Genomic DNA, 15,055 nt, shown 5'->3' with positions numbered 1-15,055 from the left:
TCAGTGGTTAGAGCACTCTCTGCTGGCAAGCTCTCCTCTTACAGGGAAGGTGCACAGATATCTGGTGTTTGGACCTCCTCCTGGCCGAAGAAGAAGGCCCAAAACAGGACCTTTCCCAGATGCTGTGTTGCTTTGGCAGGTCACAGAAGCTGTCAGCTTCTGTGGTGCACACTCTCACCTGTGCAGACTAAAGTTCCTAAGTTCGGTGGAGTCCCGGAATCAAGATGGCGCTCCCTGCTCCTGAGGCAGAGGGCTCCCGTGCAGGGCAGACCACTGTCCTCCAGCTGGGAGGGTGCCGGATGTCTGAGGCCCCAAAAGGGTGCTGCCTCAGCGGCTCTGTCCCTTTTGGATTTCTTAAGGAAGTTAAAAAACCTACCACTCCTGAAAAGGATTTAAAAAAAAAAAAAGGATAAAGAAAAGAAATGAGGAAGAGTCAGTACCTGGTTGAATGAGTACTTCCTATTTTATGGGAGAAATTAATTGGTTTTTATTTTCCAACACCACACAGGAATTGCTATTTTCAGAGGCTTATGATGAAATGGTCCGTGGCTCTGAGCTATTTTTCATATTTTAAATGTCATGTGGAGTCAGTAATTAAAATCCGAATATGCCCCTAGTAGGGAAATATTTTAGTGGCTGACCTTGTTGATGATTAATTTTTCTTTTATGTGGCTTTTATTTCTCCAGAGGTGGATGTCAGAAGCACGTGAACAGATGGCCCAAGTTCTTGTAAACAAAGACTTTGTGGAGAAGAAGAAAACGGGCTTGCTAGATGAGGAAACACTATGCCCTGGGATTTTGGAAAGGTATTCATTGTCTCTTCTGTTGCTTGTAGCACCCCCACACCCTAGTTTTTAGATTCATAAGAAAGAGGCAAGTGATCCCAGTCACGTGCCAAATGCTTGGTCGCAAGCATCTACTTCTGCTTATGCTCTACCCTGTTTGCAAAAGGAGTCTTCGCCCTTAACTCCTAACCAGTCAAGGTTTGACTTATTCAAAGTTCAACTAAAACTCACATTTGATTTAGATAGTTTTCTGGTTCAGCCTTCTTACTACCTCAGCCATTTGAAGATTGCTTCTACAATTCGCTCATGAAAGTTATTTGGCATCTATGATCCTGTTTGCACATGTATAAAATGGGCATTATGGAAATGCTGACTTCAGAGGCTTGTTCTGAAGTTTAGAAGCAGTAAAGTATGAAATGTGCCTAGAAATATTGCCTGATAGTCAGAGTTAGGTAAGCTGTCACTAACCAGGATTGTTTGCTCCGCTGTTCTTGAAGTCGGAGTATTTTAAGTGTCTTTCACAGGTATTTATTTCTCTGTGAGCATTCCTCCAGAGACAGACAGAGAGTCCTTGAGGGAAGGAGCTATGTGCAGACATGCCTGCTGCCCTACACTGGGCAGAGTGCCCCTCTAGAGAAGTACATTGGATAGACTTTGCTTTATATTGTAATTATTGAAAAATGCAGTCAAAGTAATTACAGAAGATGATACAATCTCTCATTGGTTTATTATCGTTTTTCAAATTATATACACATTGCAAACATAAAAGTCATCGTCCCCAAATTAGTTCTGAATGGCTTTGAAATGGCAAATGTGACCGCCTGCTTCATTTCTTAAAAGCTACTGTCTTGCTTACAGGGACCCTGAATTGCCTCCCACGGGCTTTCGGGATGTTCCGATGGAATCCCCACCAGATCCAAGAAAGCCGTAAGTTGTTCCTTAACTGCTGCTGATTATATGAAGTGTCGATTCAACAGCGTAGTTTACTGGAGTGAGGAATGTCCCGAGGTCAACACAATGTCCTTTACATGATGTCTGGGACCTTTAGCAACAGAATTTTGTCTGTAAAGAGGCATAGCACCAGCTAACAACAATGACAATAGTAACAGTAATGACTGCAATAAATAAAAACAGTGCTTATTTGTGAATCCTTCCACTCTCTAGCATTTACTTGCAATCTTGAAATGATAGCAGGATGGCACATGCTTGTATCCCTAGCACTTGGGATGCTCTGGGGAAGGTGTTGTTCCAGGTCAGCTTGGGTTACATAGTAAAACCTTTCTCCCAAACAGGGAAAACAAATCAGTACTTTGTGAAGCTGATGAGACCATCTGCACACGTGCAGATAATCCAAGTCACCTGTGCACACACTTCTAGCTGAGGTTAAAAGAGAAAATAGAGTCTGTTGCTATTGAGGCTCTCACACACGAGCACGTGTCCTTTTCATAGGTAGCTAAGTGTTGTGCTTTGCTAACTTTCATGCCTTTGTCAGTCCCATTTTCCAAAAGCTGCCTAAATGTAGAGGCAGTGTGGTGTCTTGTTTTTAAGTACAAGAGCATGTTTTAAGTGTGGCATGCCTTTTGGAGGGAAGAAAATTCAGGCGTTAAGAAAAGTTTCATTCAGGCAAAAATTACAGAGTAGTTGGTAGTTAAATTCACCTGAGTTTGACTGTACAGCAAGGCATGGGTGGTTTTTTATGGTTAAAGAAATTTATTTATTCGAAGTTAGCAAGAATTGCCATTCCCAAAACAATTTGTCCCTGGACCACAAATATATTCTAAATGAGGTGTCTTTAAGCAAACACATGAAATAATAAATCAAGTGTGGTCAGAGGCTTACAGATGTTTCTTTCACACCTCTAATCACAGCAAGCTGTAAGGCAGAGGCAGGAAGATTGCATGTTTGAGGCCATGCAGGCTACACAGTCTCTAACTAAACAAAATAGGAACAAGCCAAACCCAAACCCAAACCTACCAGGGGCTTGCAGGAATCTAACCTGCATTTCCTCTCATGGTACATGGTTCAGTATTTGCTAATTAGGCATTTGTGACAGTGTCTTAGGAAGGAGCATGGCAGTGAACAGAAAATTGACTGTACAGCAAAACATGGACATTTTTTTGTGGGTAAAGAAATGCATTTATTTGAGGTTAGCAAGAATTGTCATTCTGACCCACTCATCTTTCTAAAGAAGCCGCATCGCTCATAATGTTTAAATACACAATATACTCAGGAGCATGATGAGAAGTATCCAGTAGTGTATTGCAGGGTTCACAGTGGCAACTGATGCTGGCCTTGTGACCGACCACTCTGCTGGATGCTCTACTCTATAAACTCTATAAAGTAGGAGCAACTGGGGAGTTTTTCCACATTCTCTATTCTCTGTCCCGCAAGTCTTTTATTTAGAGATGGCGTTGTTTGTCTTCACCCTCTGATTTTCTTGGCTTCTCTCTTTCTCTCTTTCTTTGCTTTATTTTGTAACATCTATTTCTCTTTCTTTTGAATTCTTTTGTTACCCAAGTTCACATCCAAAGGAATTTTTTTCTCTGCATTTGGGATATTAATAACTATTTTTCTTGATTTTCTTTCTTCTGAATGTGTTCTGCTTTACACACACATATATGTGTGTGTGTGTGTGTGTGTATTCCAGTTTTCCATCTGTGAGTTGTCTATCCTGGAGGTGTTTTTCTAAGCTGGCAATCATTCTTTGGTCATTTATGGTTGTGATTAGTGGTGGGACAGGAAGCCCCGAGGCTTTCTGACTTGCAGTTTCCCCGGAGGGATCTACAGTAGGCCATTCTTTCAAAGCAGCCTCATAGGGCAGGTTCCAAGGGGAGGCTCACAGTCCTTCAGCTGGTGGGTGACAGGCCTTTGTCCTGGAAGACAAGGGTAATTTTGCTAGGATATCAGTACTAAATCTACACTGTAGAGTCACCAGATTTTGTGGTTGACCAGGACTTTCTCCTTTACCTTTTCCAGTGAGAACATCTCCTGCTGAGAAGGGGTGGGGCTAGGAAGGAGGGAGGGGTTGGAGCTTTATTACAAAGCAAATATTTTCTCACAACTTCTTTGCTGATCTAGGATTAACATTGCTAAGCCAGGGATCAACTATTCCTCTTCTCTTGAGCTCTAAAAGGTGGTTTCTCCTGTCTCTTCTGTTCTCTATGCTCTTGTGGGCTCTAATTTCCAAAAGATGCTAAAAATAACGTTTTAAAAAATTCATTTATTTTTGAAATTATAACATAATTACATTGCTTTCTCCTTTTCTTTCCTCCCCCCAAACAGTCCCATATACTCTGTACTCTCTTTCAAATTCATGGCCTTCCCCCCCCCATTAATTGCTGTTTACTTGTGTGTGTGCACGTGCGTATGTATATTCCTAAATAAATAAATAAAATCTGAAGTTTTAATGGCATTTTGAGGAAGCAGGATTGGTGTACATCTTCAAGTTTAATTCTGAAAGCATGTAGTCTCTCCTGACCACCTTCTTACACTGTCTCCCCCAATTCCTATGACCTGGTTAGATTTTTCCTTGTGGGTGACCATAGCACTGTGTTCCCCTTTTGTCTAAGCACTGGCCATCTTTTTGCATAATGATTTCGATTCCTGTCTTTCTTGCTAAGTTCCATGCTCCAAAGGGCAAGGCTGCCAGACCTCCATCCCCTGTGGGTTCTGGGCTGTAGGGGAACTGATACGCTATAGCTGTGTCATAGTTACATCCTCAACAAATTGTTTCTTTCTATGGTTGCACCAAACATTATAAAGGGAAGGGGAATGCCAAATTCCTGTCTTTTTTTTTTTTTGATATAGGGATTCAATGCCTTATAGATTCAAATATTTTCAAATCTATTTTCGTAAATGCTTTAGAACCCAAGTCTTCTAGAAATCAGCACTAGTTAGAACTGCAAGAATTACTTCTTTATGTAATTTGATTTGTGTGTATGAGCAAGTAAACAAATAGGTCAGCAACTTCCAGCCCTCTTCGACTCATTCCGTAGGTAATTCTTCCTTTCAGTGAATGTGCATTAATTACAGGATGTCACGTACAGCAGAATCCGGTGCTGGTTCGAAATCTACTCTCTTGAATATTAAAAATCCTTTTGCTGTTTGCTAGCAGTACAGCTGAGGAAGTTAAATGTCAACTTTAAAAGGCAATGAATAAGAATGAGTTTGCTCAATGGACCAAAATAATGTACTTCAGCTTATAAAAGAAAAGCTGTATTCATAATGTAGATTTAAACTTCATGCTACCTCTTAAGGAAAAAAATTAGAATGTGGGTATAGCCTTACTCTTTAAGACCTGTTGTTACCTTAATTTCTAGATAATGCCATTTATGTTATAATGGCGTTTGTTTGTCTTTTTCATTCTCTTATAACTAAACCTATGGCGACTACATCACTTTGCAATTATATCAAGAAAATAATATCAAGAAAACACTATTTATTCATAAATTGGTAGCAGATACCTCAATAAAACACTAGATATAAGAACAACTATAGTATTTCCTACCACTGCCTTAACACTACTGATTTTAGCGAGGGAAGGAGACTCTCTGAGTAATGTGTTCTTCACATGCCATGGCTGAGGAAAAATTGTCATAGAGAAATGTGATGGCTAGTCTTGATGTGTTAATTTGATAGTATCTGTAATCAACTAAATCAAACTGTTGGGCACTCCTTGAGAGATTTTCTTGGTCAGGCTATTTGAAGCAGGAAGACGAATCCTAAAATGTGAGTAGTACCTGCCAGAGGCTGTCCTTCATTGATGTGAGAACCAGTTTCTTTGGGGTTCTAATACAGACCAAACCCCAGCATCTCTCTAGGAAGCCTCCAGGCCTTCAGCTCCATCTTGGGACCACTGGGACATCCAGCTTCATGTACTGAGCAACTGATTATTCCCCTCTCCAGTGTGAGGCAGCCATTGTTGACCTACCATCACATCCTGTAAAACAGGATGTCTAATAACTCCCCTTTAACAAACATGGTTTTTCTGTCACTTTTATTCCCTTTGAGGACCCAGAGTAACACAAGAAAGCAGTTAGTTGGAGACTACAATTGATACCAAAGACATAAACTCGAAATGACATGTGTAGACTTGGAGGCTCAATCATCTAGTGCTTCCCTTGAGATTCAGTGAACATGCATTACCAAATATGCTAACTTAAGTTTTTTTCTTTGCCTTTAAGGTAAATTTAACTTAATTTGGGCATACTATATATAAGGAATGGGAAAGTAATTCACTTGTAAGTGGGTCCTTGACTATCTGATTATCTAATACAAACTCATTTTATATGAAGGTCTTAGCTATCAGAACATACACACACACACACACACACACACACACACACACATCTACACACAAACACACACTATGTGTGGTCCTGAATTAAGAGTTCTTGGGAGAAATCAGGGCTGCCTACCTACTGCCTGCTTGCCTTCCTTCTTTCCTTTCTTTCTTTTTTTTTTCCTTTTTGAATAAAGAAAATTCAATTCTAGCACAAGGTATTTGCAGAGTAAGACGTATGTCCATAGGAGCTGAGAAATCCAGTACTGAGCACCCATTGCTGAGTAGAGAAATACCCAAGGAAGACTTTGCCCAAGGTCAGCTCTGAGTCCTATGTGTTGTCATTGTTATGCCTCCTGTGACAGCAATTGGTGCATATTTATTGAAACTTTGTAATGTCCTGTCTCCATAATATAGAGGAAAAATTAACAGTATATTGGTCACTGGGTAGTTTTTGATACAAATGACTTCTCAGAACAAGAACAGTATATATAGGGAACGTGGGACCTACTTCTGGGCCTGCCCAGAACCTGCTAGGTGACCTTGCTCTTGGCTAATAAGCCTCTCTTGCTTCCATCTGGAATATGAAGGGTTTGAACCAAATGATCTGTAAAATCCTTTTCCTGTGCTAATTTAATGGCTGCAAGGGGAAAGGTATCTAAATAGGCAGATTAAATGAGACCAAAAGGTAGTTGAGGCAGTTAAGTGTCCATTATTGGCAAGGGGCTCCCCTCCATGTGTGTGAAGTGGGCTCTTTACAGTAACAGTAGCAAGCAAGCTCAGATCACAGCTGTAGCTCTTGTAGTCCATTCCTCTCAGGAGGCAGCCAGCATCTCTAAAATCTGCTGCACTCTCAGGAGGAAAGGGAGTTGCATATGAATCACAAGAATGTTTTTTGCTCTCTTTTGCCTTTTCCCCTCTGAAAGTATGAAGAAAGACGTTTGTTTTCTTTCCCGCTTATGGGTGATGGTTTGTCTCTTGTTGCTGAACATATTTTGAGAAAGAAAACACTGTAAAAAAAAAGTCCCTGTAAAGATGTGGAGTAGATAATAATAAAGAAACCATGACAGGGAGTGTGGGGGCAGAGGAAAGATGGCAGAACGGAAAAGAAACAGATCTGAACCTCATTGTTGTCTCCAGCTCTTCTAGGACCTCTCCTCTCTGTGTGTCTAGGCTTGTCCTCTTGGGCAGCCCTTGCTTTCACCCATTGTAATTCAGCTAGGGCATGTCTGGGTTGAGTCTGCTCCCTTTACCCTCCCACAAGCCCAGGTGTTGGTCACATGATCCAGACTGGGACATTTAGGGAACATGCTAGGATAGTAAATGGAGTTTGGTGGGGGCATTGCCTCTTCCTGCTCTAGTTTCAAGTTCAGAGGATGTCCTGCTCGTGGGGGAACAGCTATCTGTAAGTCAAGTTAAGCAGACCTAGAAAACAGGCATTTTGAAGACAACCTGTTGGATATGTTAGTATTTCCCTTTATTACTCAAGTTTGAGTTGGGCTCCAATAACTTGTAAATATGAGAATAAAACTAATGAAAGCAAATATTCCCAAATCGCTAACTATGTATCAACACTACTCCAATGGCTTTGTATATGTTAATTCATTACTCCTAAGAGTTCTCTAAATTGATCTCCTCATTTACATTCTGTATAGAGTAAAACATATGCACAGAGACCAAACTAATATATCCAAACTCTCACAGGTGGTAATTAATAGCAAGCCAGGACCCGAGTTAAGAAATTTAGATGCTGGTGAGATGATTCAGCAGGTAAAGGCACTTGCCACCAAATCTGATGACCTGAGTTCAATTCCCAGGATATACATAATGGAAAAAGAGAACTGACTCTTGGACATTGCCTTTACATGTCCACAAACATACCATGGCATTGTGAGCATATACAACCACCACCCACACACAATAATAAATGTAATAATTTATTTACACCAAAACGTAGGGTCTGAGATGTGTGCTGTTCAGCAGAATGGTAGAACAATAAGAATTCTGCTTTCTGAACCAGAAAAGCCATTGGTATAGTTTACGTACAGGAGAGCAATAACCCCTGAGTCCAATTCTCCAGGCATGTGAACTTGAAATGGGGATGGAGTGTAAATTCAGAATCCTAAGTCCTGAGGACAAGGAGCTCTGGGTGTCTGAGGGTGGAAGACTATGATATCCCAGCACAAGGAGAATAGGTATGGTCCGTCTGCTTTTTGTTCTGTTAGGACTGTTCCTGGGCTGATGGATGTGCACTAAGCTAGGTGGGGAGCATCCTTTCCCAGTCTCATTCAAATGCTAATCTCTCTCATAGATAGCCCCACAGGCATACATAGAAATAGTGTTGTACTAACTCTCTAGGTATCTATTGACCCATTCAAGTTAACATAAAATTATATTACTATTATGAACAGTAAGCTTCTAAAGTTCAAATAAAAAATGTCCAGTTTTTAAGCAAGTGGAGCTGTTGGTTACAAGGGCCTGCATAGACTCTAGCTAGATATTTTCTCCTATAAAGCAGGGTCATGTGATTATCCTTCTGGGCCTGGAGTTGGTTGTCTGCTATACTGAGTGATGGTGCCTTTCTAGTTGACTGAATTTGTTGAAATGACTTCAGAGCCAACCAATGACCATTTCTTTTCACATTCCTCCTGTTCGTGATGCACCCCTTCTCGGCTGATGTGGATGCTGTCCATCAGTGGCATGCTTTTCCTTATAGCCATATTTGGGATAGTGGTACAAGTCCTGATTTGATATGAGATCTGGGTTCTGTATCTTGGCAAGGAATGCTTTTGCACTTAGTAATAACTTGTCCCATTTGCTATCGTTGCATGGTGACTCAAACGATTTGGTAACAGAATTTATGTTGAGGCACGTGATGTGGCATCTCTTTGATCTAGAGGTTTGATGTAACAGCTGACAAATGGCGGATTCAGGCTGCCCTTTGTTCCCTACTTAGCTTCTACACCCAAATCCATTACAGTAGCTTTTTAAGTTCCATCAACAAAGTTGGACCTCTTGGGTTTTCAGATAGGCTCAAGGAGGTAATCAAGATGATCGACGTAGGCATCCTTGATTGCCTATTGTGGTTGTCAGCTTTTCAGGTGGCTGCAGTTGTTCCTCCTCTCCACGTGACAGAAAGAGTCATTGGTTATCTGCCTCCCTCTGCTGCTGGGCTGGCTTTGTGAAGGTTGTGATAGAGTGTTGCAGAAATGAGATTCTAAACTTCTCAGTACAGACTTTAAAAAAACAAAAAACAGTTTCTACTTTCTGGTTCTTGGACTCCAGCTGATAGACTGAAGCTTAAAATGCATACAGCAGTCACATAGAGGTAAGACAACAAGCCATCTCCTGCTGAGTTCTTACATAATAATAAGAAAAACGACCAAGAGTCAAAGTGAGCTGTCTTGGTTAGCACAGTGGTTCTGACATTACATGGAACAGAAAACCCAGCTGAGCCCAATCACCCCACCAAATAATCAGAGATAATAAAGTGGCTGTTTTGTGCTACTAGCTTTGAATCTACAGAGATAGATAAAAGAGAATCTTCATGTCTCTAAGCACCATGCTTATGTAGTTATTTCTTCCAATATTAGACCTATAGGAATATTTTTGCCATTGCTAAGTAGAGATGCACGCTGGTCAAATGTCAGGGGCTCATAAACTAGTAAATCAGGTGGGTGAGAGAAGAACTCAAAATGGGGTAAAGACTTATATAATTCTGGAAACTATGAAAATCCCAGAAGAAAACACAGGACAAAAAAAAATCCCTTAACTGGCCTTGACAATAACTTAGTGAAAAGGACATAAAAACATAGGCAATGGAAACAAAACTAAGTAAATGATATTTCATCAAACCAAAGAGCTAATGCACAGCAAAATAAATAACCAGCAAAATTAGAAAGGGTTTATAAGTCTTATCTGACATGGAGTTAATACCCAATATAATCAATAAATTCTTTTATCACTTAAAATGGGCAATGAATTTCAAAAGCCTTTTTTTTTTGTTTGTTTGTTTTTTTTTGTTTTTCGAGACAGGGTTTCTCTGTGTAGCCCTGGCTGTCCTGGAACTCACTCTGTAGACCAGGCTGGCCTCGAACTCAGAAATCCGCCTGCCTCTGCCTCCCCAGTGCTGGGATTAAAGGCGTGCACCACCACGCCCAGCTCTCAAAAGTCATTTTTAAAAGGCATATAGATGGACAATAGGTATATGAAAAGGTGCTCAATCCACCTAATCAGGAAAACAAAAAATAAATCCAGGACCTGAGGACTCAGTCAGTAAAGTGGTTGTATGAGTTACCTGAGTTTGTTCTCTTGCACACTTGTGAAAAGTTGGGTATGGTGCCATGTGCTTATAATCTCAGGGCTGAGGAGGCAGAGACAGAAAGACCCTGGAACCCAGTGATAGGAGGAATCCCTGGAGCTCATTGGTCAGTTGCAGGAGGACACCTGAAGCTCATTGGTCTGTGATAGGATGATCCCCGGAGCTCATTGGTCATACAGAAGGATCCCTAGAGCTCATTGGTCAGTTACAGGAGGACACCTGAAGCTCATTGGTCTGTGATAGGATGATCCCCGGAGCTCATTGGTCATACAGAAGGATCCCTAGAGCTCATTGGTCAGTTACAGGAGGACACCTAGAGCTCCTTGTCAGTAAAGGAGGATGCCTGGAACCTAGGCTAGCCAGCTAGTCTAATAGATGAGACTATGCCTCAACAAACAAGATGGCTAGCTCCTGAGGAACAAAGCCTATGGTTGATGTCTGGCCTTTATGTGCACATGCACACACATGCACACACAACCAAAGCCATGATGAAGTACCACCTCATTCCTGTTAAGATGGACATTATGATGAAAGAGACAAAAATGACAAGTTTGGTTGTGCATATGGAGAAACTAGAACTTGTCTATGTTGCTGGGCATGTAAAGTCCAGAGGCTTTTGTGAAAAACAGTGCAGCAGAAATTACTCAAGATTTTTCAAATGCAACTGTTCTATGGTGTGGCGTCCTGGGGACATGTTTTGTGTATATACCCAAAGAAAATGAATTGGCATCTCACAGAGGGATCTATACACTGGATTTTATTGTAGCATAATCCACAATAAGCAAAGATATAAGATCAACTCATGACTCCTTTGATGGATAAATGAGAAAAACATTGTGGTATGCATATACAGTGGAATATTATTTAGCCTTTCACATGGAAATCGTATTTTGAAAACAGGTGAAATCAGAGAGCATCATGTTAAGTGAGCTATACACACACAAAAATGTACTGCACCCTCTCATTTATACGTGAAGTCTAAAATAGTTTGAATTCCTAGTTACCAGGACCTACAAGGTGGAGTATATGGAGCAATGTTGATCCAAGGGTATAAAATGTCTATCCTGAAGAATGAATAAATTTTAGAGACCCATTATCCTGTTAGGGGTTGTAGTTAATACTTTAGGCTTGCACATGGGACATTTGCTAAGAGAGTAGGTCATGAGTATTCAAACCTTCAAAATAAAAGCAGTAGGAAGTTACTCTTGTGAGTTTAGCTGTATCAGTATTAAATTATTAGTATTAAACAATTAATACTAACGCTGTATTCAAGGATAGCAAAACATCACACAGCACACCAAAAACATACGCAATTTTCCTTTAAAAAGCAGCCACAACAGAGCCCAAGATGAATGTTGAAGACTTTTAAATTGTCACAATGGGGGGGGCTTCACACGCATCTGTAATTTCCTTATGTCCCATGCCAGAGTTCCAGGCAGAGGTAACACCTGAGCTGCCAGATCAATGGAACAAAGGACATAGAGCATAGAGGGTACATAGAGTCGGGGAGAGGAGCCTATGTTTGGGTGAACCTGTAGTTATAATATTGTAAGTTACATAGTTGTCATTTGGAAAGTACTTATCACTTCAAGTCTTCAGCTGGTCTCTAGCCACAGACATAGAGGTTACAGCTATGGTTTTAGGAAAATTAGGAGCCTTGGAGAATCACAGAGAACTTTGTTGCTGTCTATAGTTGAGTCCGTGCTTTTGTTTACATAAAGTAATACTTAAGCATGGATGCTTTCTTCTTTTAAATTGCTTCCAAAAATTATTAGGCTTGAGGAAAATTCTTCCAACAAACCCATTGGATGACTGCCTACTTTGCACCAGGAAGTTTGACAGTGGTAGTACAGATGCAAAAGACAGGCTCATTTGTCTGATAGTTGAGGCTGGAAAGGTAATCAATACTGGTATATTGATGAGAAAGAGGCTTAGCTAATATAACAGAAAACTTAGTTAGTAGTTACTGAGTAAGGGATCCATTTGGCCACCTGGCATGAACTCTAAGGGCAAAGACTGGTATGGTGCTAAACAATCTCTTAAGGGACCTAAGTTAGCTACTTTTCATCTTTAGAGTCTCAGGGTGGTTCCTTTGTTGCAAGCACAAAGCTATTCTATAAGGCACAAACCCAAGAGCTGAAAGGAAGCCCTCTCCAGGATCTTCATCTCACACCTTGTGAGCAGACTCTGGAAGACTCTGGTTCTAGGTAGAGAAAAGGAAGCGAGAAGGGAGGCTGGACTAATGAATGGACCAACCTGCAAGTTGCTGTATGCTAGGAGTGGCAGCAATGTAACTCAGACTGGGAAGGGCTTCCATGTAGATGTGACACTTGAACTTGGAGCTCAGCGGGAGTAAAGGACACCCTTCAGCAGAAGACATAGGGCATCCTGAGGTACAAGGAGCATGGTCTATTCTGGGTTGAGTCTTCAGTCATGACAGCTGAGGGAGCAGGGTCTGAGGAATTTGGCGTTGCTCATATCAGTGATGAGAAAAGTTTTCAAACACTGGGGAAAGCCAGATATTTGTGTTTAAGAAAGCACCAGCTAGTAGACCACAGAGACCATCATCAGGAGGCTCTTGGATATATCAAGGCAAGACAAGAGCCTGGTCTCCAGCAATGGTAGCATGGCAGGAGAGAAGGATGCAGGTTCTTGATCCATTGAGAAAGAACTGACATTTGCTGGATTACTGGTTGATTATGGGAATGAGATAACTTCAAGTTGATTCCTTGCCTCCCAGCTTAGGTAGCCAGAGGAGGATGAGGCCATTTGCTGTGGCAGCATCTCAGTCAGGTGACTGAGACTGGAGAACAGACAGACTCAGGCTCAGTTGCTAATATCAGTATCAAAGCTGCTTCCTTTCCCCCAGCTTTGTCCCTTTCATCCATTCTCCACCTTACAGCTGAGTACTGTCTTGTAAGAGTAATGAGATGATAACATTTGCAGGATGCTCTAGATGCTTCGATACATTTCACCAAATAGGGCTCAGTGGATATGGTAACTTTCCAAAAATCAGGAAGGGACCTAGAAATCAGTAGAAGTTCATTTTTATTTTGTCTGGTCCACTTGATGGTAGAATGTTTCATCAATCATTATACTGTGTTTCACACTTTAAATGTGTACAACACACCCCACACGTTTTGTCTGCATTCTGTCCTTCCTAAAGGTCATCCAAGGTCATCTGGGTGGGGTTTGACCTTAACTGTATGGAGGAAGAAATTAAAGCACAGAAATTAGGAGTCTGATCACCCGTTAATTAATCCACTCATCCGCTTTATAAATATTTATGGAATAAATAGGAATGGGAGGTGTTAAGATGCAGAGTGTTTAAGTGACTGTCTGAATGTTCCAGAATGACTTAAGGGCCAAGCAGAAAGGAGAAAATTTGGCTCACATCATTGCGTTCCTGATAGGAGGGGAGAACTCACACAAAGTTGCTAGGGCTTCTTAGCAACTACTGACCTTGGATGAGGATAACTGCAGATTCAAATTGTCCTGCCGTTCATCTTTGCTCCCCATCACGTACTTATTAGCTTCTTAGGAGGCAGTTTCTAAAAAGCTCCCTGTATTTAGAAGCTGCTGAAAAGCTAATGAATTTCATCTGACTTAATCAGGAGGTAAATGCGGGAAGAGATGACAAGAGCATTCGAATCAGTTCACTGTAAGATTGTCAGGGGAAGATGGCATCTCCTGTAATTCAGGCTAGTCTCCAACTTGCCATGCTGCCAAGCACGGCTTTGGTCTCCTGATCCTCCTGCCTCTACTTCCCAAGTGCTGCGATTACAGACTTGTAACTACTGCATCTAGATCGACATGCAATTTAAAGGAAAATGATGGTTAAGAATGGGATGTAATTTCCCAGAGCGCATAAACTTTCTCCTCTCACTTGTAATATGGTGAGATTAACTGTATGGAGGAAGAAATTAAAGCACAGAAATTAGGAGTCTGATCACCCGTTAATTAATCCACTCATCCGTTTTATAAATATTTATGGAATAAATAGGAATGGGAGGTGTTAAGATGCAGAGTGTTTAAGTGACTGTCTGAATGTTCAGACCCCTTGGCTATCAGTGGCTAGACTTGTCTTAGAAATAGATTCTTCTGCTGTTGCCAGGGGAGAGATTAATTTGAAATTATTTGTTTCTTTGAATCACTCATATTTAGATAAAACCACGTGATATGGTAAGCATGTTGTCTACATGTTCTAGCTCGGAGGACAAAATAGGAAATAAGCAATTAAACATTAAGGTTTTTGCAAGCTAGGGGATCTCTGTGGGTTGGGGTGCATCACCTTGTCGCCCACCGATGTTTTGCCTGTATTCATTCTCCTGTAGATATTTTAACTAATGCCACAGTGTTAACGATAACTATCAGACTTGCTCATCTTACAGAACACCTTTGGTTATTCTCTGCACCTGTTAAAGGTCAATGAGGGTATGTGTGGCAAACTGTGGGTGGTGGTGGATGAGAGCCAGCTGTCCAGCTTCCAGACATGCTGACAGAGTAGCATTGTCCTCATGAATCTACCAGCATCTGGTCTTCAGTTTTATATTTCCAGAAAGGCTGTTTTTAATCTGTGCTTCAGCATTTATCTGACTCACGGAGACTGACTTGGGCTCAATAAGCTCTCTCTCTCTCTCTCTCTCTCTCTCTCTCTCTCTCTCTCTC

General features: G+C 41.2%; 1 protein-coding gene across 2 annotated transcripts in view; it reads left to right on the top strand.

Annotated features, from left to right (window-relative positions):
- The window catches only part of C19H9orf135 (chromosome 19 C9orf135 homolog), a 97,696-nt gene that overhangs the window by 63,214 nt on the left and 19,427 nt on the right, over nt 1-15,055 (top strand). For both annotated transcript variants that reach the window (XM_029472704.1, XM_021152161.1), the window contains exons 3-4: nt 688-806; nt 1,644-1,712. In XM_029472704.1, the coding sequence (XP_029328564.1) occupies nt 688-806; nt 1,644-1,712 (188 nt within the window). The remainder of the gene's footprint in view (nt 1-687; nt 807-1,643; nt 1,713-15,055) is intronic.

The sequence above is a fragment of the Mus caroli genome, chromosome 19 (genome assembly GCF_900094665.2).
Source record: "Mus caroli chromosome 19, CAROLI_EIJ_v1.1, whole genome shotgun sequence".
In the NCBI taxonomy this organism is placed as follows: domain Eukaryota; kingdom Metazoa; phylum Chordata; class Mammalia; order Rodentia; family Muridae; genus Mus; species Mus caroli.
The sequence above is the reverse complement of the archived record's forward strand: the minus strand, read 5'-3'. Positions and strand labels throughout refer to the sequence as shown.